The following is a 27,833-nucleotide window of genomic DNA, read 5'->3' as shown; positions in this document are numbered from 1 at the left end:
CCCATACGGTCCCCGAGCACTGCCAGGAGTGACTCCTGAGTGCAGAGCCAGGAGGAAGACCTCAGCATCGACAAGTATGACCCCCGTCCCCCCCAGCCCCCACAAAGTGACTCCTTGGGGCTGGGGCCGTAGTACAGCAGGGAGGGTCCTTGCCTTGCTGCAGTCAACCTGGGTTCGATCCCCACCCCTGGGGGCCAGGGAGATGGGGTAGAGCAGGTCAGGCGCTTGCTTTGCATTCCGCCAATCCGGGTTCGACTCCCAGGCCCCCATAGGGTCCCTCCAGGAATGATCTCTGAGTGCAGGGCCAGGAGTAAACCCTGAGTACCTGCAGGCGTGGCCCAAACGAAACCCAGACCAAGCAAACAAGAAGTGGTTCCTGGCGGTGCTTGGGGGAACATCAGATGCAGTGTGGGGGATTCGAGCGGGGGTGGGTGGGATGCAGACAAGCACGGTACCCCCGGCTTCTCTCTCTGCCCACCCCCGACCCCCTGCCAGGCTTTCTGAAGGAGTGTCAAGTGATCCGCATGATTAAAACCACCACCATACAGAGAGAGAGAGGAGGGAGGCACCATCAAACCAGCACCTGCACACAATTCTCACACTTCCTGCCTCTGGGGTCTCAGAATCAGATCTGCGACCAATGTGACAAGTCTGTGGACTGGTGTCTGGTGACCACGTGACCCTTTCAGTAATTGCCCTATGTATGGATTTCACCTTTGACCTGACATTCAGATGACTGCCCCCATGGTACACTCGCCGACGTGGCTAGTATTTTCTAGGGCAGGTGACCACATCCATGCCATACATTTTTAGCCAACGAGGTGCTCAATAAAAACGTAGAAATAAAACTGATAAGTACACAATGACATTTTAATAACGTGAACACAAAAGCAACACAAACACCTTCCGATGGGCGACACGATACTACAAACGTGATTTTTGAGCGTCTGCGAACCCGTCAAATTCTCTGCGGAAGCAGGAGCAAGGCCATAAAAAAAATAATAAAAGCATTCCTTTCCCCGAGCGAGCACTGCTTCTCAGCACACACTCAGACGCACACAAAATGGAAATCAGAAATAAAGGAATGTTTTGTTGTTCTTTTTCTTATTTTTTTTTTTTTTAAAAACAAGATAACTTAGGCCAACACAAATCAAGCCACCCCACTGGTGTCTGAGTGACACATCTTTTTCTTTTTCTTTCTTTTTTTTTTTTAAGATCCTCATTACATCTGTGTAAGGAAATGCCAGTGATCTCACAATTCACAGCACCCACGTCTTCAAACCTGTGGGAAGAAGGCCTGGGGTAGGCCGGCTGCTGTCAGCTTCTGCTGTCTGTCCGCGCTTGCGTTCCTCCTCGCGTCTCTGTGCAGTTATCTGGGGACCAACAAGCTCAGTGACTATCTCTGGAGTCCCAGGGGGCTCATGGGTACTCCCCTCTGTTTCAGAGAGGGGGGGGATCAGAAAGGGTGTCTGGGGGGGGCGGATGTCCATGGGGCACCTCAGTCAGGGCTCGGGTCCCAGCTGGGCCAAGCACACCGCCGGTGGGAGAGGGGGACGCCGGGCCCCTTGAGCTCAAGGCCGAAAGAGCAGTTCCGGTGCTCTGGGGGTAACTCCGGGCTCTGTGCTCAGGGATCACTGCCGGGGGTGCTCAGGGGGACCAGATGTGGAGCCGGGGATGGCTGCGGGCGAGACAAGTGTGTTCCCGCCTGCACGATCCATCAATCGATCCGTCGCCCTGGCCCAAGAGCTGTGTCATCTTTTTTTTTTTCTTTTGTGTGCGTGGGGGAGGGGGGTTGCCCCCCCAACCCCGGGTGCTCAGGGCTCACTCCTAGCTCTGTGCTGAGGTCACTCCCGGTGCTGCCGGGGGAAGTCTAGGCAGGTCCAGCATCGCGGAATTTGGGTGGGCAGCACGCAAGGCAAGCGCCTTCCCCCTGGTTCCCTCTCCCTGTCCGCTGTGGTTCCGTCTGTCTGTGCTGAAGGCTGCAGGGCCGCACCCCTGCAGGACACCATGAGGAGGGTCGGGCGGGTGCTGGGGACCCCGGCAAGGGCCTCCTCACAGGCCGGGGGCACGGGTGACCCAGGGAGGAGTGCGACACCCTCGAGCCATTTCCCCTGGTGTCTGGCCAGGCCTCCAGGTGGTGGACGACAGCAGCTGCCCCGGAGTGTCCCCTGGCGTCTTCCGGGAGGGACTGGGCGTGTCCCCTTCCGGTCCTGGCCTGGGGCCTGCAGTGGGGGGGGGCCGAGTCTCCCCTTTTGCTCGGACCATCCTGAGCACTGATTTCCAGGGCGGGGGCTTGTCAGGGACTGATAAAAAATAAACTAAGCAGGGGCTGGAGCGATATAGCACAGAGGGGAGGGCGTTTGCCTTGCACACGGCCGACCCGGGTTCGATTCCCAGCATCCCATAGGGTCCCCTGAGCACCGCCAGGGGTGATTCCTGAGTGCAGAGCCAGGAGTAACCCTTGTGCATCGCCGGGTGTGACCCAAAAAGCAAAAAAAAATTTTTTTTAAAAAAGCATCCCCCGCGCCCTGCACACTGACGCTCCGTCCGGATCTCTCCCTAGAGCACCTGGCGACCCGGGTCCGAGGGGGGCAGCGATCCCGCCCGGGGCCTTACCTCCCGCCTTGGTAGGTGGTCAGCTCTTCCTGCAGGATGGACGCTCGCTTCTGAAGGAAGTTCACCTGGAGGAGACACGCGGCGTGAGGAGAGGCGGACGTGGCCAGAGAGTGCCCCCCAGAGAGTGCCCCCCCCCCCCGTTCAGCACCCCCAGGGTTCCTGGCAGGCCCAAGGCCGTTTCTGACTCTTGACCCTCGGCCACAGAGACACGCACAGCATGTAGGGCGCTTGCCTGGCACGCAGCCAGCCCGGGTTTGAACCCCAGCGCCTCAGACGGTCCCTGAGCACCTCCAGGAGAGATCCCCGATCTCTGTGCCCACCCCACCCCCCTCACCCCTCCTATGCCCTCTTCCTTCCCACCCGACTGCCCCGTGGCACAGGCCCTTGCTTGGCTACCTGACTCCCACCCACCGTTACCTCACCCCTGCAAAACTTTTCCACAGCTCCCCCTGCACCCTCCGCCAGCCGCCCGCTGCCCGCCCCTTGCTCTCTGGGCCTGCCGGAAGTGCTCCTTGCCCGGCCTTTCGTGCTCCACCTTCTATCTTGCCTCTACTCTGCGTGCTCCTGGGCAGGGAGATGGTCACTGGGCACCGCTGCCCCAGTTCTCTCTCTGGGGAAGGGCGCGGGGCGTGGCTGCGCCAGGGACGCCTGCCTTCTGGGGACCTTGGCCACTGCGGGGCCACCTGGGGGCCACAGACACAGACTATGGATGTTGTGGGTTTGTTTTTCATTTTGGGTCACACCCGGCGATGCTCGGGGGTTACTCAGGAAATTACTCCTGGTGGTGCTGGGGGGACCCTATGGGATGCTGGGGATCGAACCCGGGTCAGCCGCGTGCAGGGCAAACGCCCTCCCCGCTGTGCCATGGCTCCAGCCCCAGAATCTTTGTACTCTTAAAGCTGTCTGTGTATCAGGTGGAGAATCCCAAGTACCCACCACCAGGTGCGAGCAGGTAGACGCGGTCTCCTTTTGCGGGGTGGGTGGTCTGGGTGACTCCTGGCTCTGAGCTCAGGGATTCCTCCTGCTGGTGCTCAGAGCCGGGGAGCTAAGCACGGCTGGCCTGCATGCCAGGGACGTGCCTTGCCCCCCGCCCCCCTGCCAGCCCCCTGTCATCGTCTCTCTCTGGCTCTCTGCTGTGTCTTGAACGCAAAGCAAGAGTCGGAGGAGCTGACGGCTTGCCAGCAGTTTACTCTTGCCTTTTTTTGGCCTGCAGTGAAACCATGGCAACGGCTGGTTCCAAAATGAAGTTATGCAAGAGAGAGAGAGCGAGCAAGGGCTGGCGGGCGGGCGGGAGAGGAAACGGAGGGAAGAGGCGCACTGTCCTGTCCGCAGGGACCCGGCCCAGAGGCCCCCTCTGCCGCCCCCCCTCCCCACCCCCCGACTGGGTTCACAGTAGCCCAGAGCTCCCAGATCCCGGGGGGGGGGGGGGGACACTGGGTCATTCCCGCAGACGCAGACCTCACTCACTCACGTGGACTCAGCGCCCCTCCCCCCCGCCCAGCTCCGCAATCAGAATTCCAGCCGCGTGGAGAAAACACGGCACCTGCGCTTTCAACCCGACTCCGCTCGCTCTCGGGCCCCGGGGTTCCTCCAGGTAGCGGCTGCCGACGCCCCGGCCCTCACACCGGTGGCCGCCCGCCCTCTCCAGGCCAGCGTCCCGTGTAGGAGGTCGAGGTGGCTTTTGGGATGGCATGAGAGGAATGAGAGGGACGGTATGAAAGGATAGGTGAGAACAGAAGCGGCTTCCTCTCTCTTCCCTTGACCCTCCTCCTTCCCTCTCTCCTCCCTCCCGCCATTCTTTTTTTCCCTGAAAACAAAACAAAAATAGCTCCTTTTATTATTATTGTTAACAATAATAATTAATAATAATAATTATTATTATTAATTTATTTTTGGTTTGTTTCTTTGGAGGGGCCATACCTGGCTGTGCTCAGGGATCATTCCTGGTGGGTCTCCTGGGACCACACCTGGTGCTGGGAAATCAAACCCGGGGTTGGCCACGCCCTCTGGGTACGGTCGCACTGGCCCACAAAACCCAATTCCTAGGGGGCCGGAGAGATAGCACAGCGGGTAGGGCGTTTGCCTTGCACACGGCCGACCCGGGTTCGATCCCCGGCATCTCATATGGTCCCCCAAGCACCGCCAGGAGTAATTCCTGAGTGCAGAGCCAGGAGTAACCCCTGAGCATCGCTGGGTGTGACCCAAAAAGCAAAAAAAAAAAAAAAAAAACGATTCCTATAAAGGTGCCCCAGGAGAGCCCCTTCCGATGCTGACAATCTCCCGCACTAAAAGAGGCAGCCCGGCCAATCTGGCTTAGCCTCTAGGAGCAACGGCAAATGAGCACCCCAGTTTTCAGAGGGGAGACCCTTTACTGCGGGGCGTGTAAGAGGGATGACTCCGGGGCGCTCCACGTGCCATCTGGCCCGTGGCCGGTCTCTCTTGCGGGCGGAATGAAGCCCCACCGCTCGCCCCCTCTGCAAGGGCAGCTGCCGAATGCCCACCCTGGAGCAGACACCAGGGCGCACAGCACTCTCTCCGGGGGACGTGCAGAAAGAAAGGGCTTGCCTGAAATTGCAAAGTGTGTTACAAGTGGGACTGCGTGGAGCTTTCTCAAGTCTGAGTTCAAACACTGTCTGAAAAAACGAGCAATGGTTAAAAAAAAAATACATGTTGCGACACATAAAAGGTATTTTAAGATGTAAATAGAACAAAACCTAAGCAGGGAGTTTTAAAGAAGCAGTCATCTAAATTTTTTAAAATTAAAACAATATATATGATAATAATGGTAGCACTGTAGCACTGTCGTCCCGTTGTTCATCAATTTGCTCGAGCGGGCACCAGTAACGTGTCCATTGTGAGACTTGTTACTGTTTTTGGCATATCGAATACACCACAGGGAGCTTGCCAGGCTCTGCCCTGCGGGCAAGATACTTTTGGTAGCTTGCCGGGCTCTCTGAGAGAGATGGAGGAATCGAACCTGGGTCGGCTGCGTGCAAGGCAAACGCCCTACCCACCGTGCTATTGCTCCAGCCTATATACAATATATATGTATATATCTGGTTTGGGGACTCTACTCAATGGTGCTCAGAGACTGCTCCTAGCTCAGTGCTCAGTGGTACCCTCTGGCAGTGCTCAAGGGACCCTGGGATTCGAACCAGACCAGGATCAGGGAGATGTCAGGGAAGTGCTACTGTCCCATCTCTCTAGCCCCAAGAAATATCTACCTTCAAATCAACCTTTTTTTTCAATTCATGAACGAGACCAAGACCTATCCATTTCCGTGAGGTGTATGGACCCTAGCTGTTTGCAGAGCTGCCCGTCATTCTGCCTGGATTTGAACATGCGCCTTTGCATCTCTAAGAGCCCTCGAAAGTCCCCCAGAGAGAAAGAGCTGTAAGTTAAGCTCGTGCCACCTCCTTGGCTCAGCACCTCAGCACGGGCCTAGGGACACCGCAGGGGTGGGCGGCCCAGGTCAGAGTGGGGGGCTGGAAGGGACAGTGCACAGGAAACACATTCAGCTGGCCACCGCCGGTCTTCTCCAGCCCACGGGTGTTTTCCAGAGACTCTTAAGAAGAGTTATTGTATTTGGAAGGAAAAATTGTGTAAAATAATGCCACAGTCAGACATAAATTTGCCCCACCTACCCCCGATGGAGCGGGTGCAGTCTCCCTGCCTACTCCCGATGGAATCCCAGAGACCAAGAGCTTCCACACGCAAGGCCCAGGTATGCGGGTTCCAGGACTGAATCTCCATGTCGCCCGGCGGCAGAGGTGCTGGGCTGTCCCTCCCCGGCTCCCTGCCCGCTCATCAGCCTGGCTGTCAGCCCCACAATGTGCCTCCGGGCTCCATCTTAGCACACCAACAGCCCCTGGCCCAGAGATGCCCAGTTGAACCCCAAAATGGATTAGTGACATACGGAAATGTCTGTGGAACCCGACCATCTACAATCTAGGACTCCAATCTAGAAGCACGCGGCTGCGGCACCCAAGATATTCAAACTGAGCAACGGACAACAAATGGCCTAGCATCTGCCCCTGGCAGGCAGGCTTGAATGGTGGTGGGACAATTCCAGCAGAACGTAACGCCCAAAAGTAGAGAGAGAGTATTGGGAAAGTTGCCTGCCATGAGGCAGGGTGAGGACTGGGATGGGTTGGGAGGGAGGATATACTGGGGACACTGGTGGTGGAGAGTGTGCAGTGGTGGAGGGATGGCTGTTCGATCATTGCCCGGCTGAATCTTGAACATGAAAGCTTTGTAACTGTATCTCATGGTGATTCAAGTGAAAAGAAAAAAAAGTAATGTGGAGTTCATGCCCGATTCAATCAGCCTAATCAATGGCTGAATAAAAAGCAGTACTCCTATAATATATAGCACATCACTGTCCTCCCATTGCTCATTGATTTGCTCGAGCGGGCACCAGTAACGTCTCCATTGTGAGACTTGTTGTTACTGTTTTTGGCATATCGAATATGCCACGGGGAGCTTGCCAGGCTCTGCCGTGCGGGCGATATACTCTTGGTAGCTTGCTGGGTTCTCCGAGAGGGGCGAAGGAATTGAACCCGGGTTGGCCATGTGTCAGGCAAATGCCCTACCCGCTGTGCTATCGCTCTGCCCACTCCTATATTAAAAAAAAGAAGGGGCTGGAGCGATAGCACAGTGGGTAGGGCGTTTGCCTTGCATACGGCCAACCCGGGTTCGATTCCCAGCATCCCATATGGTTCCCAGAGCACCACCAGGAGTAATTCCTGAGTGCAGAGCCAGGAGTAACCCCTGTGCATCACCTGGTCTGACCTAAAAAAAAATTGTTCCACCGAACCAACTAGGGTTTGCCATCACATTAATTTCCGGGAGAAACTTCCAACCAAACTCATAGGCAAGTTTCCTGTTAGAATCCAGAGAAATGGGCTGATCCCGCAGTTACCTGGGACTTCAGGGAGGAGATGGTGTCTTCTAACTCCTGTCTCAGGGAGGCCGGCATCAGCCCTTTGAACTTCGTTTCATATTCTTGTCGTATGTAGGTTATCTGAAGCAAAAGGAGAGAGAAAGAAAGCTTAGCTTTTATTGTCTTTGTCCTGGAAACAGTGATTTTTGAAGTCAAGAACTTCCAGTACGGTTTTTAGTGCAAGGGGACTGAGTTCTGTGTGGTCTGATACCCAGGAATAAAGATGAAGAAAGAGGAAATTTGCTTATTTTTTTCTCTCTCTCTCTTGTGTAACAAATCAAACTTTTGTTTATATTCTTTTTATTTTTTCATAATTTTTTTATTTCATAGTCGTTCAAACTGCTCGAGCAAATCGATGAGCAACGGGATGACAGTGATACAGTGATAAAGTAGTTCACAGTATTTCATTACCTTTGATTTTCAAACACCAATCCCACCACAATTATATCTCCCCACCACAGAAACATGCTCACAAATTGGAAAAGGCACCTTCCTCGGTGAGTCCGGGACAGATAGACAGACAGTTCTGAGGAGAAACGACTTCTTCCGAATGAGCACTGGAGCGGTCCTAGGCCTGCCCCTTCTCTTCAGGCCTGCGTGTGCTCCGCCAACCCTCCGCCCTTGGTCAGACCGAGGGCCACCATGCAGCTCATGGCCATGCAACACCAGCCCTCTGAGGACAATTCATAGCAAGTCTCTGGGGGTGAGGGAAACACAGTGCCTCTGAGCTCCTCACAGGATCCCAGACTTAGCCGCTGCAAATTCACACTCTGTTCCGGCATGTTCCAACCCAGGAACTGCAGATGTGTGTGTCTTTATCCCCGAGTTTCCCTCTGCTTCCAGGAGACCATCGGAGCTGACTCACAGAGGGTCAGGACGAGGCTGGCCTAGGGAAGAGCCGAGACTCAGTTCACTCAGCCCGGGAACATCGACAAGGTAGAGATTTGTAGAGTTCCAGAAAGGCAACAAGTTTCTGTAGATCTTGTAAAGCTGACAAGGAACGTGGAGATCTTGTCACATCTACGAGATCGACAGAATCACATGAGGAAGGCAGAGAGGTGTGTCCTTGGAGGAGTGTGCCCAGGCAGGAGGAAGGAATGTGACTGACCGTGTCTTCCTTGGTGGCTGGCTGCAGCCGTGCCTGCATTCCTCTCCTGGCCGGTAGGAATTCAAAAACCATCACACGTGGGGCTGGAGCGATAGCACAGCGGGTAGGGCGTTTGCCTTGCATGCGGCCCACCCGGGTTCGATTCCCAGCATCCTAGATGGTCCCCCCAAGCACCGCCAGGAGTAATTCCTGAGTGCAGAGTTAGGAGTAACCCCTTGCAGCTATGCCATGAGTATGCGGGGTCGACCATACCAGGAGCTGGACTCTGGAGATGTGCAAAGTGGTGGTTCTGCCAGAACTCTGGGTCCACTCCCCAGTGCTCCTGGCATCCTCCACGGTGCTGGGGGAGTCTGGTGACGGGCTCATCTTTTCCTAGGTTTACGTGACTTTCTCTGCTAGGGTGTCCATGACGTTTCCTTTTCCCAGGTTCTTAGCTTCACTAGGATATGCCGTATCATTCCGATCACTTTCCTGTGATGTTGTGGATGCCTCCCCCACTTTTTTTTTTTGATTCTTTGAAGAACATTTCTCCTGTCTGAAGGTTCGTATGATCATTAGAGATGTTCATATTATATAAGACTGTTCTGCTCCTTTCTTCAGGAACACGGACTCTGCCTATGTTGATTCTTCTTTAGTGATTTTCCATCATGACAATTTTCTCAATTTGCCTGTGTTGCTCCGACTGTCGTGGAGATTTTCCTCATCACTATTATACACACTTCCATTTCAATTCTGATTTCCTCTGGTCTGGTCACTCCGTTTCCTTGGCTGTTATTATTTTCCTGTTTTTGTTTCTTTGAATGGAATTTCAATCTCTGCCATCTTTTGGTCTGTCGGCCCTGATTTCAAAATGCTAACAGATCGAATTTCAACTCTGTCTAATGTCCTACCACTGGTAAATACAGTCCTTTGTTCTTTTTGATTCCCCCCCGCCTTTTTCCTTGAAAGAGAGAATTATCAAAGAATTTGCAGATAATTAGGTCTTGTGGAGAACTGTTTGTCATCAAGAACTGAAGTCTGTCTGAACCCTGCCCTTATTTCTTGGGTAATTTCTGAATTAACAGGTGTTTTGTTCCTTGTTATTTACATTCCTTCTTTCTCTCTTAATCAAGCAAGGGTATTCTCCTACTTAAAAATTTTAACGTGGGGTCCGAGAGGGTATATAGTGGGTGGGGCACTTGCCTTGCACACAACTGACCTAGGTTCAACCTGGCACCCATAGGGATGAACCCTGCCAGGAGAGACCCTGAGCACAGAACCTGAGTTAAGCCCTGAGCACCAGGTTTGGCCCCCAAAAAAGTTAAAAAAAATTTTTTTTTAATTTGACTTGATGGAACCGATGTAATGATTTGCTGTGGTGTGGGCCTGAGCGGGGAGGAAGCTGGGCTCTGACTAGGTTTCCTGGTGTTCAAGTACTTGACAGGGGTCACGTCAACCCCGAGAGCCCTTTGGGGAAGACTCACAGTTTCTCTTGCTTGTCTGACTCCACTTTTCACACCTGCTGCAGAAAACTGCGTGAGCCATTTGCTGGTTGACTGCCCCTGACCCCTTCCTTCCATCACTCCTGGAATTCGGCAGGAGACATGTCCCAACTCTGACGGAGGATCCAGGCAGGATGCGCCCTGTCTCCTCCTTCTTTGTTCTCGTAGATGGGTGATCCCGAGTGAGGTTAAAAATTGCTCCTGAGGGGCTGGAGCGATAACACAGCGGGGAGGGCGTTTGCCTTGCACGAGGCCGACCCGGGTTCGATTCCCAGCATCCCATATGGTCCCCTGAGCACCACCAGGAGTAATTCCTGAGTGCATGAGCCAGGAGTGACCCCTGTGCATCGCCAGGTGTGACCCAAAAAAGAAAAATAAGGTTGCTCCTGAGCTTCTAAAATGACCTTGCCTATGACTGAGAGGCTGTCAGGAATATATTACAATCCTGCACCGGGGATCCCAGATTTTGACTTGAGGAAAACAAAATCCTCTTTTTTTTAAAAAAAATATATTTTTGGGTCATAGCTGTGCTCAGGATTTACTCCAGGCTCTGTCGTCAGGGCTCCCTCCTGGTGGGGATGGGGCGACCCACCATGCGTAGCGCTAAGAACTGATTCAGGGTCAGCGGTGTGTGCCAAGGCAGGTGTCTTCTCACGGTACCGGCTCTCGGGCCCTTCCTGTTAACCGTAGAAAAGCCGTGGAAAACTTGAGCCCATTCCTTTCGCTCTCCGTATGAGGTCATGTTACTACTTAACCTTAGTAGCACCATTTAAATGTTCGCAAACATTTACCGAGCACTTCTCACGCGCCAGGTGATACTCGACGTGTGCGTAAATGTTTGATCCTTCTGACAACCTGCTGAGGTGAGCCCTGATTTGATCTCCGGCAAACTCTCAAGCGCATGTCCTAGCCGCCCTGTGCTGCTGTCGCTGGGATAATCGTTCCAAGTGCAGAGCTGATTCCTCCCAGCAGGAAAATGATCTCACCGGAACCAACCAGCTGGAGCACGTACATGACCCTCAGGTGGGGAGGGGGAGGGGGGCTGCACAGCGATGACTGATCTTCCAGAAATCCACCCAGTTATTGCTCCTTTGAAAAACCACCCCCTTTTTGGGGGGTTGGGGAGAGGGCATACTCAGCAGTGCTCTGGAGTTACTCTTGGCTTTGTACTCAGACATTACTCCTGGTGGTGCTCAGGAGACCACGGAGGATGCCAGGGATTGGAATCCCGGCTGGCAGCGTGCCAGGCGCAAATGCCACACCTGCTGTACTATTACTCGGACCTCCACTCACCCACTTTAGCAACGGCATACTTAAGTTCAGCGTGGTAGAGTTCTCCGTACTTTCTCATAGGTTGAGAGTTTAAATTTTATATTCATTTATAAGACGAATTAAAGAATCAATGTAGGGCGGGTGCTCGAGCATTGTATGACTGAAACACACACACAAACACAAGCACGGAAATATGTAAATCCGTAACTACCCTCACGGTGATTCACCAATAAAAGAAAATGGAGAAAAAAAAGAATCAATGTAGGGGCTGGAGCGATAGCATAGTGGGTAGGGCGTTTGCCTTGCATGCTGCCAACCCGGGTTCAACTCCCAGCATTCCATATGGTCCCCCGAGCACCGCCAGGAGTAATTCCAGAGTGCAGAGTCAGGAGTAACCCCTGTGCAATGCCAGGTGTGACCCAAAAAGCAAGCAAGCAAACAAACAAACAAAACCAATCAATGTAAAGGCAAGATGCATAGAATCATCCAAATCACTGCCACTGTCACTGTCATCCCGTTGCTCACCGATTTGCTCGAGCGGGCACCAGTAACAATCTCTCTCCATTGTGAGAATTGTTTGTTAGTTTTTGGCATATCCAATACACCACGGGGTGCTTGCCAGGCTCTGCCATGTGGGCGAGATACTCTCGGTAGCTTGCCGGGCTCTCCGAGAGAGGCGGAGGAATTGAACCTGGGTCAGCCGCATGCAAAGCGAACATCCTACCTGCTGCACTATCACTCCAGCCCAATCATCTGAATAATGTTGACTAATAGCACATAAGTACACAGTTTATCAAAATTAATTTTTTTTTGCCACACTTGGTAGTGCTCAGGGTTTATTTTGGCTCTACGCTCAGAGATCATTCCTGGTGGGCTCGGGGGTGTTGGGGACCAAACCCGGGTGGGCCGTGAGTAAAGCGAGCGCCCTACCCACCGCACCATCTCTCCAGTCCCCGAGTGAGCGTTTCATAATGACAATGGAGGAGCAGCAATGGAGAAGCCGCAGTGCCTGGTTCTGGGTGGATTCTTTCTTGGGTTCCTGCCACTGGTTGGGGTGCAACAGGGACTCCCCCCCCCTGCTGGCGGCTGGAGCTCACAGAGAGGAAACCGTTCTCCATGTTGAGTGATTTAAGGGAAGGCTCTCAGTTCCCAAACTCCAGCGAGGCGCCAAGAGGTAGTACAGCAGGGCAGAGTACTTGCCTTATATGCAAGGCAATGGGGTTCGATTCCTGGTGCCCCAGATGGTCCGCTGAGGCCCGCCAGGAGTGATTCCTGAGCCAGGAAAAAGCCCCGAGCACAGCTGAATGTCGCCCAAACAAACCCCCCCTCCCACCCTCCTCTATCCAGCTGGACCTCCACTGGCCAGAAATACAGGGGTGGGGTAGGGAAGATGTGAGGCTGGTCCTAATCTCTCTGGATTCGTCTCCTCTCCTCTCCTCTCCTCTCCTCCCCTCCCCTCCCCTCCCTCCTCTACCCTCCTTTCCTCTTCTTTTCTTTTTTCTCTTTTCATTTATTGAATCACCATGAGATACAGTTACAAACTTTCGTGATTTTGCTTCAGTCACACAATGATGCAGCACCCATCCCTCCACCAGTGCACATTTCTCACCACCAATGTTCCCAGTATCCCTTCCGCCACCCCCACCCCACCCCACCCCACCCCATCCCACCTCCTGCCTCTGTGGCAGCTACATTCCTCATCACTCTCTACTTATGGGCGTTATGGTTTGCAATACGGGTACTCAGAGGCCATCACGTTTGGTCCTTAGTCTGCTCTCAGCACACATCTCCCATCCTGAGCGATCCCTCCAACCATCACCTAGTTAGTGGTCCCTTCCCCATCCCAACTGCCTTTCCCCCCAGCACGTGAGGCCGGCTTCCAAACCGTGGGGCGGCCCTCCTGGCCCTTATCTCTACTGTCCTTAGGTGTCAGTCTCATGTTACTTTATATTCTACAAACGAGTGAAGTCACTGTCTGTCTGTCACTCTCTCTTTTTTGTTTTGCTTTTGGCTCACACCCGGCGAAGCTCAGGGGTTATCTCTGCACTCAGGAATTACGCCTGGCGGTGCTCAGGGAACCATACGGGATGCTGGGAATCGAACCCTGGTCGGCCTCGTGCAAGGCAAACGCCCCATCCGCTGTGCTATCTACTCCAGCCCCTGTCCTCTCTTTCTGACTCATTTCACTTAGCATGACACTCTCCATGACCATCTACTTGTATGCTGTTTCTTAAGAGGTCTGTGGCCCAAACAAACAAACAAACAAGCAAAAACACGGACCTGGCCCGCAAGAGCTAACACAGTGACTCCTTCTGGAAAGTTGGGCTGCCCCCTGCAGAAGACTGTGACGAGCTGTAAGAGGCCGGCCCTGCGCTTGGCGTGTTGATCCTTGAGGCCCCAGCCCGCTGCCTGGCATGTGGGGGTGGGGGGCGGGGGTCCCAATCAATCTTTGCTGGGTGAATGGGTTGAGCGAAACCTCGGCGCACCCCGCGTGGTGTGAAGCCAGGCTTTGTCTTAAGATGAGAGGATCTTCAGAAAGCCCCGGGTAAACTCCTCACAAAGCCCTCCCCACGGCGCTGCCGCGGCCTTAATCAGCACCGGGGCTGTGAATAAGCAGGCAGCTTCAAAGCTGAGAAAATCGGAGGTAAACACCAGGGCGCACGGGGCCGCTGAGATCAAAAGTGATCTTATCCCGGCTCAGCGCTCGCCTGGACATTTCTTCCCCCTGACTCACGGGCGCACTTTTTCCCAGGGTGGGGATGTGGAATGACTCACACACGCCTTCCTCTCCCTCTCTCTCTCTCTCTCTCTCTCCCTCTCTCTCTCTTTCTCTCTCTCCCTCTCTCTTTCTCTCTCTCCCTCTCTTTCTCCCTCTCTCTCCTTCTCTCTCCCCCCTTTCTTGTCTCTCTCTCGCTCTCTTCTCTCTCTCTCCCTCTCTCTCCCTCTCTTTCTCTCTCTCTCTCCCCCCTTTCTTGTCTCTCTCTCTCTCTCTCGCTCTCTCTTCTCTCTCCTCTCTCTCCCTATCCCTCTCCCTCTCTCCCTCTCTCTCTCCCTCTCTCTCCCTCTCTCCCCCTCTCTCTCCCTCTCTTTCTCTCTCTCTCCCCTCTCTTGTCTCTCTTTCCTCTCCTCTCTCTCCCTTGCTCCCTCTCCCTCTCTCTCCTCTCTCTCTCCCTCTCTCCCTCTCTTTTCTCTCTCTCTCTCTCCTGTTCTCTCTCTCTCTTCCACCCTCTCCTTTTTCTTTCCCGAAAATAAATCTCAGCTCCTTTCACCCTGGGGTAGACAAGCTTTGCTTCTCTGTCCAACCCTTTTCTTCCTATTGTTGTTCCTGGTACTTAGCTATCAACACCCTCCTTCCTACCTCGAAGGGCAGTCCGGGCCCTAAGGGGACTGTGACTGGCACACACCTTTGCCCGGGTCCCAGAGGGGCTGTGACTGGCGCACACCTTTAGAAGGAAGTGGCGTGGACACCCCACAGCCGCCACCTGGCTTCACAGATAATCTCGGAAGAGATGCCAAGCCGATGAAGCTCACGCCTAGCGGGTCTTTGGGCTGAACGCTGTGGGCCACCACCGGAGGGGAGTGGGCTGAGGCCCCGCAGCCGCACCCACACCCCACAGCCACCCCCATGCGAAGCGCCCAGCGTCACGGTTGATCTTTGAAGAGACGCCAAGCCGGCAGAACTCCCAGGGATAGCGGTCCTCAGCGCGAAGAGTCTGGGGGCTTTCTCAGGGTGGGGGTGGGCGGCCTCCCCCAGGGCCCCCTCTGCACACCCCTACCCCGGCCCCCATGGTGCTGGAAGCCCCAGCAGTCACGCCCAGATCACACAGCTGCCACCGGGTGCACGGTTCAGCTCCACGGCTGGCCTCGGGAGAGATGCCAGGTCGGTGGAACCCAAGGGCACATACGTGGCCAAGTCACTGTCACTGTCATCCCGTTGCTCATCGATTTGTTCGAGCGGGCACCAGTAACGTCTCTCATTGTGAGACTTCTTGTTCCTGTTTTTGGCATATCCAATACGCCACAGGGAGCTTGCCAGGCTCTGCCGTGCGGGCGTGATACTCTCAGTAGCTTGCCGGGCTCTCCGAGAGGGGCAGAGGAATCGAACTCGGGTCGGCCACGTGAAAGGCGAATGCCCTACTGCTGTGCTATCGCTCCAGCCAACGTGGCCAAGTGACACCTCCAAATTCTACAGTACCGACAGCCCAGTAGGACCACGGCGGACGGGATGGGGAAAGTGGCACAGACGCTAACTAAGCTCAGAAAGTGAACGCCAAGACGCAGAAGGCTCAGCTAGCCACGACACAGCACACAACAGCCCCAGATTTGAACAACCCCCACAGTGATAAAACAGTTTCCACAATTTTTCCTCTTACCATTTTGTTGTAAAAAGCAATATAAAATAAAGTATTTTGAGCCTGCGGAGTGTGTGTGTGTGTGTGTGTGTGTGTGTGTGTGTGTGTTGTGTGTGTGTGTGGGGGGTGTTTGAGGGGCAGGGAGTGGGACACTAGGACAATGGCGGAGGGAAGGGCGCTCTGGAGGTGGGGCTGGTCTCGGGACACTGAATACCCGAAACAAGTGTATGATGAAGAACTTTGGAGAACACGGTGTGGATGTACAGTCTCAAAGAGAAGGAAGAGAGCACTGTGTCCAGGCGCCTTACATGTTTCAGGAAGGGGTTGGGGACAATGCCTGGGGGAAGCCAGGGGGATTTTTTTTTTAACTTTTCCTGGAGCCTGAATTTCCTTCTGCTGGGAGACAGGAGAAGCTCTTTTCGGCTGAAGAGGAAGGGCCCATTGCCAAAGGTCAAGGTCCCAATAAGAGGAAGAAAAGAAGACTGAAGTGTGTGTGTGTGTGTGTGTGTGTGTGTGTGTGTGTGTGTGTGTGTGTGTGTGATGAGGGCAATGGGACGGCCAGTGCTATGGAAAGGAAGAATACTATGGAGAGGTCAGATGCCACAGAGGGAGGCCAGATGCTAACGGGTGAAGTCAGATGCTGGGGGGAGGAACTCAAGTTATGGGGGGGTCACATACGAGGGGGAGGCTGCTCTAGGCTGAGGGGGGCTGCGGCTATGCTGAGGGCCGGGAAGTGACGCGAAGGAGCCAGCAGCGGAGGGTCCCACGGGAAGCTCTGCCATCCCCCCCACACCCCCGGGCCTGGGCGGACGACGAGTGCTAGGACTGGAGAGACGCGGCCAGAGGAAGAGGGAGGTGCTCCTGGGGGCAGGTAGGGACCGAGAGATTTGTCTGCGCTGATTTAGTGTGCAAGGCAACCGCTTTTTGGGTCACACCCAGTGATGCTCAGGGGCTACTCCTGGCTCTGCACTCAGGAATTACTCCTGGCTGTGCTTGGGGGACCCTATGGGATGCCGGGGATCAAACGCGGGTCAGCCGAGTGCCAGGCAAATGCCCTACCCACTGTACTATCTCTCCGGCCCCTAGAGCACCCTTCTTTCTGCCTGTCAATTCCCCATGGACCTCCGCCAGTTCTCAGTGGAATGTCCTGGACCGCATCCCTTTGACGGACAGTTCCGCTGCTGATGCCTGGGTCTCCTGGCCCCTGGGTTCTCCAGGATTTTGAGCCCATGGTCACGTCCCCGTACTATTCATCTGTCTTCCCCTGCTTTCTCCGTAGACCCCGATGGGAGGTTTCCTGAGTATTATCGGAGATCAATGCTAGTTTAAAAGTCACTGAGATCACACCATAGCTTCTTTGAAGTTTGAAAACATTGTAAAAAACCCTATGGACTGTTTTTGCCAACTTCGAGGCAGCTGGGCCAACCTTGCGAAGGTGTGCTGGCGTCCGTGTGAGAAGGGGCTGGCTGGCAGGGTGGCAGGGAGGCAGGGTCCTTTAAGAGAGATGGGGAGGGGCTGGAGAGATAGCACAGCGGGTAGGGCGTTTGCCTTGCACGCGGCCGACCCGGGTTCGGTTCCCAGCATCCCATATGGTCCCCTGAGCACGGCCAGGGGTAATTCCTGAGTGCAGAGCCAGGAGTGACCCTTGTGCATCGCCAGGTGTGACCCGAAAAGCAAAAAAAAAAAAAAAAAAAAAAAAAAAAAAGAGAGATGGGGAGGGAGGGCACTTCCCAGTCTTACAAATCAGACAAACTGGTCATGAATATGAAATTTCTGTTAGGAATAGAATCCATTAATGTTTTTTTTTCTTTTTGGGTCACACCCAGCGATGCTCAGGGGTTACTCCTGGCTTTGCACTCAGGAATTACTCCTGGCTGTGCTTGGGGGACCTTATGGGATGCCGGGAATCGAACCCGGGTCGGCCGCGTGCAAGGCGAACGCCCTACCCGCTGTGCTATCGCTCTGGCCCCCATTAATGTATTTTTTTAAAAAAATTTAAGGATGTTGGGATCTGGAGCCAGAGTACAGCAAGTAGGGCGCTTGCCTTACAGGCAGTCCACCTGGGTTTGATCCTTAGCATCCTATGTGGTCCCCCAAGGCCACTCGGAGTGATCCCTGAGTTAGAAGCAGGAGTAAGCCCTGAACACTGCCAGGTACGCGCCCCTCAAAACCAAAACCAAACCAAAACAAAACCCCCCAAACTTAATGATGTTGTTCTAGACTTGGAGCCAAGGTCACTGCAAGACCCCGTTGGGGAAGGCAACCATGTGTGGGAGGGGGCAAAGACCCCCCTTCCTCTGCTGATCTTCTCTTCATTCTGATTTTCGCTAAAGGGCTCTTCCAGGGATGTGTGGGTTTATTCTTTAGAAAACTGTGACCCAGATCTTTTTATTCAATTAATTAGTTAATTAATTAACTAATTTTTTGCTCTTTGGGTCACACCCGGCGATGCACAGGGGTCACTCCTGGCTGTGCACTCAGGAATTACCCCTGGCGGTGCTCAGGGGACCATATGGGATGCTGGGAATCGAACCCAGGTCGGCCGCGTGCAAGGCAAACACCCTACCCGCTGTGCTATCGCTCCAGCCCTTTATTTTATTTTTTTAACAAACCTATCAAACCAACAAAGGTCAAAGAAAGAGCAGGGAGATTTTGTTCTCCCAGTTGAAGACATTTCTTTAATATTAAAAAAGAAAAAAGTACTGAAATCTAGAAACAGAGTCTGGTGATGGCTAAAAAGAATTCCAGGCCGAGAGTCAAAAAATTCAAGGGAAAACATTTCCCACCAGGCTGGGGCCTGGGGTTCAAGAGCCCGTGCCGGGATGTCTCTATAGTTTATTTCAGCGTCAGAGAAAACCGTGTAAGGTTAAGCCGAAATCAACCCATCACCCAAAAAGCCGTCTGACATCTTTGTGTGCTGATGCCGGAACCCAGGACATTCATGTTTAGTCAAGGTGAAATGCACTGGGAGGAAGGTTTCCAATACACACTATTTTTTTTTTAATTTTGAGTTTTCTTTTGCACCATTCCCAGCAGTGCTCAGGGCTTACTCCTGGCTCTCGCACACCTGGCGGGGCTCAGAGGGCCACGTGGGTGGCCGGCAGCAAACCCAGGTCGGTTTGCAGATGCAAGACAAGGCCCGTACCTGCTGTCTGATCGCCCGGTCCCCTCCCCGGCCTCACTTATCAGCAGAGTCCTACGGAAAAGCATCTTTCCTCAGTCTGATAGAATTAAAAAAAAATACAATTTACAAATCTGTTGTCTTTATGTTTTTTTTCACTTTTTAATTGAATCATTGTGAGGCAGACCCTTACAAAGCTGTTCATGATTGGATTTCGGTCATAAAGTGTTCCAACACCATCCCTCCACCAGTGTACATTACCAGCACTCGACCAGTGACCCCAGGTTCCCTCCCATCAGCCCACCCCCTGCCTTTTTTTTCCTTTTTCTTTTTCTTTCTTTTCTCTCCTCCTCCTCCTCCTCCTCCTCCTCCTCCTCCTCCTCCTCCTCCCCCTCCTCCTCCTCCTCCTCACCCCCTTCCTCCATCTCCTCCTCCTCTTCCTCCTCCTCTTCTTCTTCTCTCTCCCTGCCCTCCTTTTGGGCATTATGGTTTGCAATATTGATACAGAAAGGTTATCAAGAATATCTCTTTACCTATGTTCAACACTCAGTTCTTGTCCAGCGTGATCATTCCCAGTTATTATTGTCACACCGGTCTCTTCTCTATCTTACCTACCCTCAGCCCCACATACACTTGTGGTTATATATATATATATATATATATATATATAAGCAAATCGATATATATATATATACACACATGCATATGTACGTATATACATATATATGTATATATATATATATACACACACAACACTGCAATTGCAATCTCCTGGTTGTTAATACAAGCTGCTGGAGCGATAGCACAGCGGTAGGGCATTTGCCTTGCACGCGGCCAACGACCTGGGTTCGATTCCTCCGTCCCTCTCGGAGAGCCCGGCAAGCTACCGAGAGTATCCCGCCCGCACGGCAGAGCCTGGCAAGCTCCCCGTGGCATATTCGATATGCCAAAAACAGTCACAACAAGTCTCACAATGGAGACATTACTGGTGCCGCTCGAGCAAATCGATGAACAACGGGATGACAGTGCTCTATATATACATATATACATGCTCTATATATACATATATATATTAGTAGAAGACTAATATCCACGGCCAGGGAAAACAGGTTAGGAGGTCCGACAGAATTCTTGATTGCTGCTCTTGCTCTCCTCGCCGCGATGGGGCCGTGAGAAGCGTATTTCGGTGCAGCGCGGGCACGTGAGAGCTGAGGCCCCCACAGCCCTTCCGCTCCCTCGCTTGATCTGGCACGTGCACTTAAAACTGGAGTTGGCAGCAGAGAGTCTGAGATTTGGGGGATCAAGATACTGTTTTATCTCGCTTTATGCTAACTTTCTCTTCAATCCCCATCCTCCCGCTTGGAGAAAATCTCTTTCTTAAGGATTTTCTTTGAGAGCATCTTCTTCTTCTTCTTCTTTTTTTCCCCCCTCAAAGCTTTTCTTTGAGAAAAATTAATCTTGCTTCCTCCTGGCCTTTGGAAGATTTAAGACCCACAGATCGGGCGGCTGCGTCCAGCGCTGAGGGAGGCTCCGTGATCTCTGCCCTGTGCGGTGGTGGTGGAGACGGGGGGTGGGCTGACCCGTCAACTCGGGCGAATCGGTATTTTTGATGTCTCCAGCCAAGGAAGGAGCCGATGGGAAGGGAGTTTTCCAAAGATCCCCCTGGGATTTGTTGGAACTGAATCTCTGGGTGGGCCTCAGCTACGCTTCCGGGTCGCGAGAGTTGGCGGCAAGGCGGGGGCAGGAGCCCAAGGGTCAGGGGCTGGGGGTTGGTCTGGGGGCAGATGCAGACCATGGAGGATTCTGGAACAACCTTCTGAACTGATCCAGTGCCAAGCCAACGGGATGGTGGAGCCGGGTCTGTTGGTCCGTCCCTGCTGGATCGGGCTGCTTTGAGACAGACCGCGTCCCTCCTTCCTACCATCCTGCACCCCAAAACTGGAGGGCATACATTTTTTTGGGTACCCATTTCTCTCTCACACTTTTTCTTTTTTTTCAAACATGTTTTTATTTTTATGGGGCCGGAGGGAAAGGACAGTAGGGAGGGCATTTGCCTTGAACGCTGCTGACCCAGGTTCAATCCCCGACATCCTAGATAGTCCCCCGAGCACTGCCAGGGGTGATTCCTGAGAGCGGAGTCAGGGGCAATCCCTGAGCATCGTTGGGCCTGACATCCAAACCAATGAAAGAATTAAAAAAATAGGGGCCGGAGCGATAGCATAGCGGGTAGGGCGTTTGCCTTGCACGCGGCCGACCCTGGTTCGATTCCCAGCATCCCATATGGTCCCCTGAGCACCGCCAGGAGTAATTCCTGAGTGCAGAGCCAGGAGTAACCCCTGTGCATCACCAGGTGTGACCCAAAAAGCAAAAAAAAAAAAAAAAAAGAATTAAAAAAATATATTTTTTCTTGGCTGTGCTCAGAGCTTCCACTAGCCCCCACAGCCACTTCCCCACGGGGCCCCGGGCCTCTGCTGTACACGCACTGGCCAGATCTGCGCTCAGCTGCCTCTGCAGCAGCTGGACACTGCTGGACTGGCCTCCTGCTGCCGACCCACACCCAGATGCCCTCAGGTTGGAGGCAGCTTCACGAGCCCAGTTCACAGGCCCAAGCCTGGCCTCTCACCTGCCCGGTGCCAGTTTCCTGCTACGTGAGATTCTGGGCCCGAGACAGGGAGCCCCGGGCATCAGCGGGTGTTGGTGGAAAGGCACCCTCTCCCCCCTGCACACCGGGCCCCGGGGGACCCAGAGCCAGAACTGCCAGTCAGCCCTGTAGACTGTAGCACTGTAGCACTGTTGTCCCGTTGTTCATCGATTTGCTCGAGCGGGCACCAGTCATGTCTCCACTGTGAGACTTGTTGTGACTGTTTTTGGCATATCGAATACGCCACGGGGAGCTTGCCAGGCTCTGCCGTGCGGGCGGGATACTCTCGGTAGCTTGCCGGGTTCTCCGAGAGGGGTGGAGGAATCGAACCCGGGTCGGCCACGTGCAAGGCAAATGCCCTACCCGCTGTGCGATGGCTTCAGCCCGTGTAGACAGAGAGGGCGAATCACCGAGAATTGGGTCAAAACTAGGGACAAGCATGAAAACGGAGAGAGAAGAAGGAGCTGGCCATTTTGGCCGTAATTCAGCCCCCTGGTGAAGTCTATATTCCTTCTCAATTAAACAGTGACAACAAGTCTCACAATGGACACGTTACTGGTGCCCGCTCGAGCAGATTGATGAGCAATGGGACGACAGTGCTACGGTGCTACATGACGCCCGCATTTTGATTGTTTGAACCAGTCTGAATTTCAATCAGCTCTTTTCATGGACCCTTGGCAGGATCCGAGAGACACACATGCATGCACGTATGCACACATGCACGTACATACATGCATGTACGCACACACATGTATGCACACACACATGCACACACACATGCACACACGGCCTCCTAGGAGCTGCTGACCCAGTCCACCAGCCACTGGGGACGTGGTGGGCATAACTCACAGGAACAGTCCACGGAGCAGACCGGCTGCCTGGACACTGACCTTGGCACCCACCCTGGGCGGCAGCCCACCTCTCTGGCCACTCTCCTTCCCGTCTGCCACATCCCGGCTACGGCCACACAGAGTCACGGCCTTCCAAGGAAACGGGCTCTCTTGGGCCCCTGCGTGTCGGCCCCGTCTAGCTTCCTATGCTACTGGGCCGTTTGGGCCAGACCCCAGCCTGAGCTGCCTTCGACCCCCTGCTTCCTTCTTCCAAACATGTTTGCTGTTAGGGATGGGATGATGCAAGAATCACGACATGTGCCTGCACACGCAAACACACACACATACACACACACACACACACACAGTCTATTTTGAGAGGTTTGAATGAATACAAATACATGTTCTCTGAGCTCAAAGAACCTTCTCCATCGGCAGCCTGGATGGAGGCGGGCCTGGCCCCAGCCCTGGGAAGGGTGGCACGGTGGCATGGTGACTGGTGAAATACTGAAACGCTCGGGGAAACCCACGGTCAAGAACTTTCCACCGAGACAAAGGATTTCCGCAACTGGCCTGTGTGACGCAACGGACACAGGCGCTCAGAGCAAGAAAGGCAAAGACCGAGGTATCAAGCCATCAAGTACGTAAATGGGCGTGAGTAAAAGGGAAAGCCACTTGGCACCAAACATTGCCCAATCTCCACAGAATATAACCAAACGGCTTTCAAGAGGAATGACAGTAGTTGCCCCCCGCACCCCCAAGCTAAAAAAAAAAACACCAAAAACAAATAACAGGAAGTTCAATTGATCTTGATCATTAAAGAAACTTCACTCCTGAGCTCTCCGAAGCGAGGCAAGACTCACTTCACATCACACCAGTCTGGCAAAGGCAGCGCCGAGGTAATCTGGGCTCTCTGTACTTCCTTCCCCCTTCGTTTTGGCTCCTCGATGAGCGAGACGTGATGAGTAATTCCTTCTCTTTGGATCCTTTAGGGTATCATTTAAGCACTGGCATCTGGTCCAAAGGAACTTTATTTATTTTTTTTCTTTTTGGGTCACACCCAGCGATGCTCAGGGGTTATTCCTGGCTTTGCACTCAGGAATTACTCCTGGCGGTGCTTGGGGGGACCATATGGGATGCCGGGGATCGAACCCGGGTCGGCTGTGTGCAAGGCAAATGCCCTACCCACTGTGCTATCGCTCCGGCCCCCCAAAGGAACTTTAATGCGAAGTCAGAGGAGTACTTGGAAAATAGTTTACATCTGGCTTTGTACCCACGTCGCCCCAGGAGGACCCAGCGGGCGCGGACACGGGCTGGCCCACGGCTGGGTCCCGACCACACTTCCTCTGTGTCCTCACGCTGAGACTGCTGCCACCTTCTCTGGAGCACTGCAGTGACCCCCTAGGCCGCATCTGAAGTCTAGGACAAGGACTGACCCACCAAGTCGGCCTGCGTGTTTAAGATCCGATCTGACAGGGCCCCAACCCCCAACCCCTAAACCTGGAAGGCAGGAGGCGGGACAAGCTTGGGGCAACCAACGGTGGTCTCAGAGCAGAAGCATGGGGAATGAGAAGGCGCAGAGGCCGCCTGGGCAATGAACGTGCTGGGGGAGAGGAGGGTGGTCTCGAGCCCCATCTCCTCTATGGTGGACCGGGACTAGAGACCCTCCCCTCAGGTACTAGAAAGCAACACCCACCCCTCTCCCCCTCAAACCAGCTGAACCCAAACACCGCACCCACAAAACCACTGCTGACATCGTCCTTAACAACAAACACCCCCAACTCCCCACCCGTCCATTCTCTTTCCCTACGGCCTCTAGCATGGGATTCAGGGGCTGAGTCCGAGAGACACTTCCCCTGTCCTCATGCCACCCCACCCCCACCCTACCCCCCTCCAAATCTCCAAAACGCCGCCCCGGAACAGTCTCGTGGAGATGCGATGCTAGCAGTGCTCACGTGGGTCTTCTTCATTAAGAAACACGCTCAGCGGTTCGTTGGTTTTAGGTAGTTATATTTCAGGCCGTCGATGTTTTGTTACGCAAAAACGGAAGTTGGCTTAAGATGGTTTAAAAGTTGGGGACGGGGGTGGGGGAAACGTCACGTGTGGAACCTGCAAGCGTGGAGCGTGGCTGCCAGCTTTCCACCCCGCCCTGCGCCTGGCCCCGAACCCCGAGATCTGTCCCAGAGGCTCCCCTGGCCTTTCAGAGGGCAGCAAAGCCAGGAGCCCCCCTTTTCCCCCTTTGGTGGTGTGTTGGGGCCACAGCTGGTGGTGCTCAGGACTTACTCCTGGCTCTGTGCTCAGGGATGACTCCTGGCAGGGCTCAGGGGATCATGTGGGATGCTGGGGACCGAACCTGGGTCAGCTGTGTGCAAAACAAGGGGTCACCCTTGCTCTTCTGTCTTTCAGGCCAACACGCCCTTTCTCGGAGGAAGCTGCCCCATCTCTTGTCCCTAAGAGGTGGTTTCAGCGCCAGCTGCTACCTTTCAGCTGGTCAGACAGCCTCTACAAACATGCTCCTGCAGGGCTCCACTCTGCCCTCAGTGCTCCCTGGGGTGTTCTGCCCACCAGGGAGGGTGAGTCATCATGACACAGCATGCATCGGGTCAGGGATGTGTGGTCCCCCTCCAACACACACACACATGCATGCACGCACATATGCACATACACACATGCATGTACGCACACACATGCATGTACGCACACACATGCATGCACATATGCACACGTACACACATGCATGTACACACATGCATGCACACATATGCATACACATGCATATACGCACACACATGCACATATGCATGCACACATACACACATGCATGTACGCACACACATGCACACACACATTCACATATGCATGCATGTACACACATGCATGTACGCACACAATGCACATATGCATGTGCGTATACACACATGCGTGTACAAACATATGCACATGCACACACGTACACACATGCACACACATGCATACATGCACATATACACATACACACATGTATGTATGCACACACATGCACATACACACACGCACGTGTGCACACACATGCATGCACACACACATGCACGTACACACAGAGGCAGACAGACAGACACACACCCTCAGTCCCCCGCGGGCCTGTCTTTTCATAGCTGTGACTGGACTCCAGGATCTGCCGCCTGTGTGTGGCCGAGGGCTAAGGTCTACAGAACTCAGTAGCACAAGGCCAGAGGAAGCCAGAGGCTTCCGGGGAGGCACATTCCTGGAGTTAGAAAAGCTGAAAGAGGAACACCGACTCACGATCCAAACCCTCCGTGAAAGGGGAGTGGAAGGAGCCTGCCCCGAGACAGTAACCGCGACCTATACAAAGCCCAGACACAGTATCATTAAAAAAAAAAATATTAGATTTTGGTTTTTGGGGTCACACTTGGCGATGCTCAGGGGTTACTCCTGGCTTTGTACTCAGGAATTACTCCCAGCGGTGCTGGGAGACCACCTGGGATGCCAGGAATCGAACCTGGGGCCAGCTGCGTGCAAGGGAAAGGCCCTGCCCACTGCATCATCACTCTGACCCCACCAGTATTATTCTTCACGGTGAAACACTGAAAGCATGCCCGCCGAGATCAGGCACTAGTCTCCGCTCTTATTCAACATTGCGTTAGGAGCCACAGCAACCTCAACCAGCCAAGAAAAGGAAACCTGAGGGATCCCAATTAGAAAAGGGGATGTCAAATTATCCCTGTTTGCAGATGACATGATGACGTACATGGTGTCGAAGTAGTACCTAAAATCAACTTAACAAAAGAGGTGAGAACCATATGCCATGAAAACTTCAAAGCACTTAAGAAATTGAAGAAGACCTTAAGGAAATGGAAAAACATGCCATACTCATGGATCGGATGAACTAATACTGCCAAAGTGAGCAGCCTACCTAAACTACTATGTAGAGTCAATGCAATTCCTATGCCACTTCAGACCGATATTTCTCAAGGATTCAGAACAGTCAATTATAAAGTTTGCATGGAATCATAAAAGACCCCGAAACAGCCAAAAACATACTGAAAAATAAGAAACTGGGAGGCACGTCATCACTTAACTTGAAGCTATGCTGGAGAGCCATACTGATCCAAACAGCGTGGTGCTGGAACAAATAAAGACTCCCTGACCACAGGGTCAGAATAGAATATCCAAGGACAAAGCCCTATATATACAGCCAGTTAATTTTTGACATTTAGCTGAGAGCATGAAATGGAATAAAGACAGCCTCTTCAACAAATGTTGGGAGAACGGGATCAACACTTGTAAGAAATTAAAGCTGGACCAATTATTATCTCACACTTTACAACCGAAGTCAACTCCAAGTGGTTCAAAGACCTTGTGATCCGAATCTATAATGTCCACAGAAGAGGGGAGAGGACGCAGGACCTCAAGGATAGTCCTGAGGGCAAGGAAGGTCCAGTGGGCAGAAGCTGAGGGCAGGGAGCTGACGACGGAGGTCTCTGCTCCACGGGGAATTCCCTAGACCAGAGGCCAAGTACAACGGCCTCGAGGGCGAGGTGAGAGTAGACAGCCAGTGGACTAATAACAAGCCAAAGCAGGTGCCCAGGGAGCTCCCGGGGCCAGTGGAGAGCTCAGTGCCCGGCGTGTGCCTTGCAGGCATGAGGCTGCAGGTTCAATCTCTGGCACCGCCCCTGCCCCCATGCCCAGGGCCATCCTGGCAGCAGGGCCCTCCCCTGGGGAAACTGAGTCACTTCAAGGCACGTGAACGTATGCAAACATCACAACCAGTATGTCCCAGCACCCTAACTAAGAGTGCATGATCCTGCTAAGTGAAATGAGTCAGAAGGAGAGGGACAGACATAGAGGGACTGCACTCATTTGTGGAGTGTAGAATAACATCACATGAGGCTGACACCCAGGGACAGTAGATACAAGGGCCAGGGGGATTGCCCCATAGCTGGAAGCCTGCTTCATGAGCGGAGGGGAGAAGGCAGATGGAATAGAGAAGGGATCACTAAGAAAATGATGGCTGGAGGAACCAGTCGGGATGGGAGATGTGTGCCAAAAGTAGAGAGTGGACCAAACATGATGACTTCTCAGTGTCTGTGTTGCAAGCCCTAATGCCCAAAAGTAGAGCAAGAGTATGGGGAATATTGTCTGCCATGGAGGCAGGGGGAGGGTGGGAAAGGGGGGTATACCCGGGATATTGGTGGTGGGGAATGTGCACTGGTGGAGGGATGGGTGTTTGATCATTGTGAGATTGTAACCCAAACATGAAAGCTTGTAACTATTAAAAAAAAAAAGAGTGCGTGACCCCAGTGAGCACTGGAAACAAGCATGAACCTCTACCCCGTCAGGGTCCTGGGTCGGGCACCCGTAACCATGAAGGAAGGGGAAGGATCACCTCCTCTCGCCCACAGGGCCGGGGCAGCTGGCCCCGACGATGTTGGCTCAAGGGAGAGCAGCTTCTCTTCCTACTAAAGACAGC

At 53.4% G+C, this 27,833-nt stretch overlaps 1 protein-coding gene across 3 annotated transcripts in view; it reads right to left on the bottom strand.

Annotated features, from left to right (window-relative positions):
• Positions 1-841: 841 nt before the first annotated feature.
• Positions 842-27,833, bottom strand: part of CEP112 (centrosomal protein 112) — a 463,550-nt gene continuing 436,558 nt past the window's right edge. For 2 of the 3 annotated variants that reach the window (XM_055130431.1, XM_055130433.1), the window contains 3 exons: positions 7,538-7,639; positions 2,617-2,681; positions 842-1,373 (listed from right to left, as the gene is read on the bottom strand). In XM_055130431.1, coding sequence (XP_054986406.1) covers positions 1,370-1,373; positions 2,617-2,681; positions 7,538-7,639 — 171 coding nt within the window. In that variant the 3' untranslated portion in view covers positions 842-1,369. Of the gene's footprint in view, positions 1,374-2,612; positions 2,682-7,537; positions 7,640-27,833 lie in introns of those variants that run through there. The other variant, XM_055130432.1, reaches the window with a different exon arrangement.

This window comes from Sorex araneus, chromosome 3 (assembly GCF_027595985.1).
Source record: "Sorex araneus isolate mSorAra2 chromosome 3, mSorAra2.pri, whole genome shotgun sequence".
Classification (NCBI taxonomy): Eukaryota; Metazoa; Chordata; class Mammalia; order Eulipotyphla; family Soricidae; genus Sorex; species Sorex araneus.
Note: the sequence above shows the minus strand (reverse complement) of the source record. Positions and strands in the feature narration are given on the sequence as shown.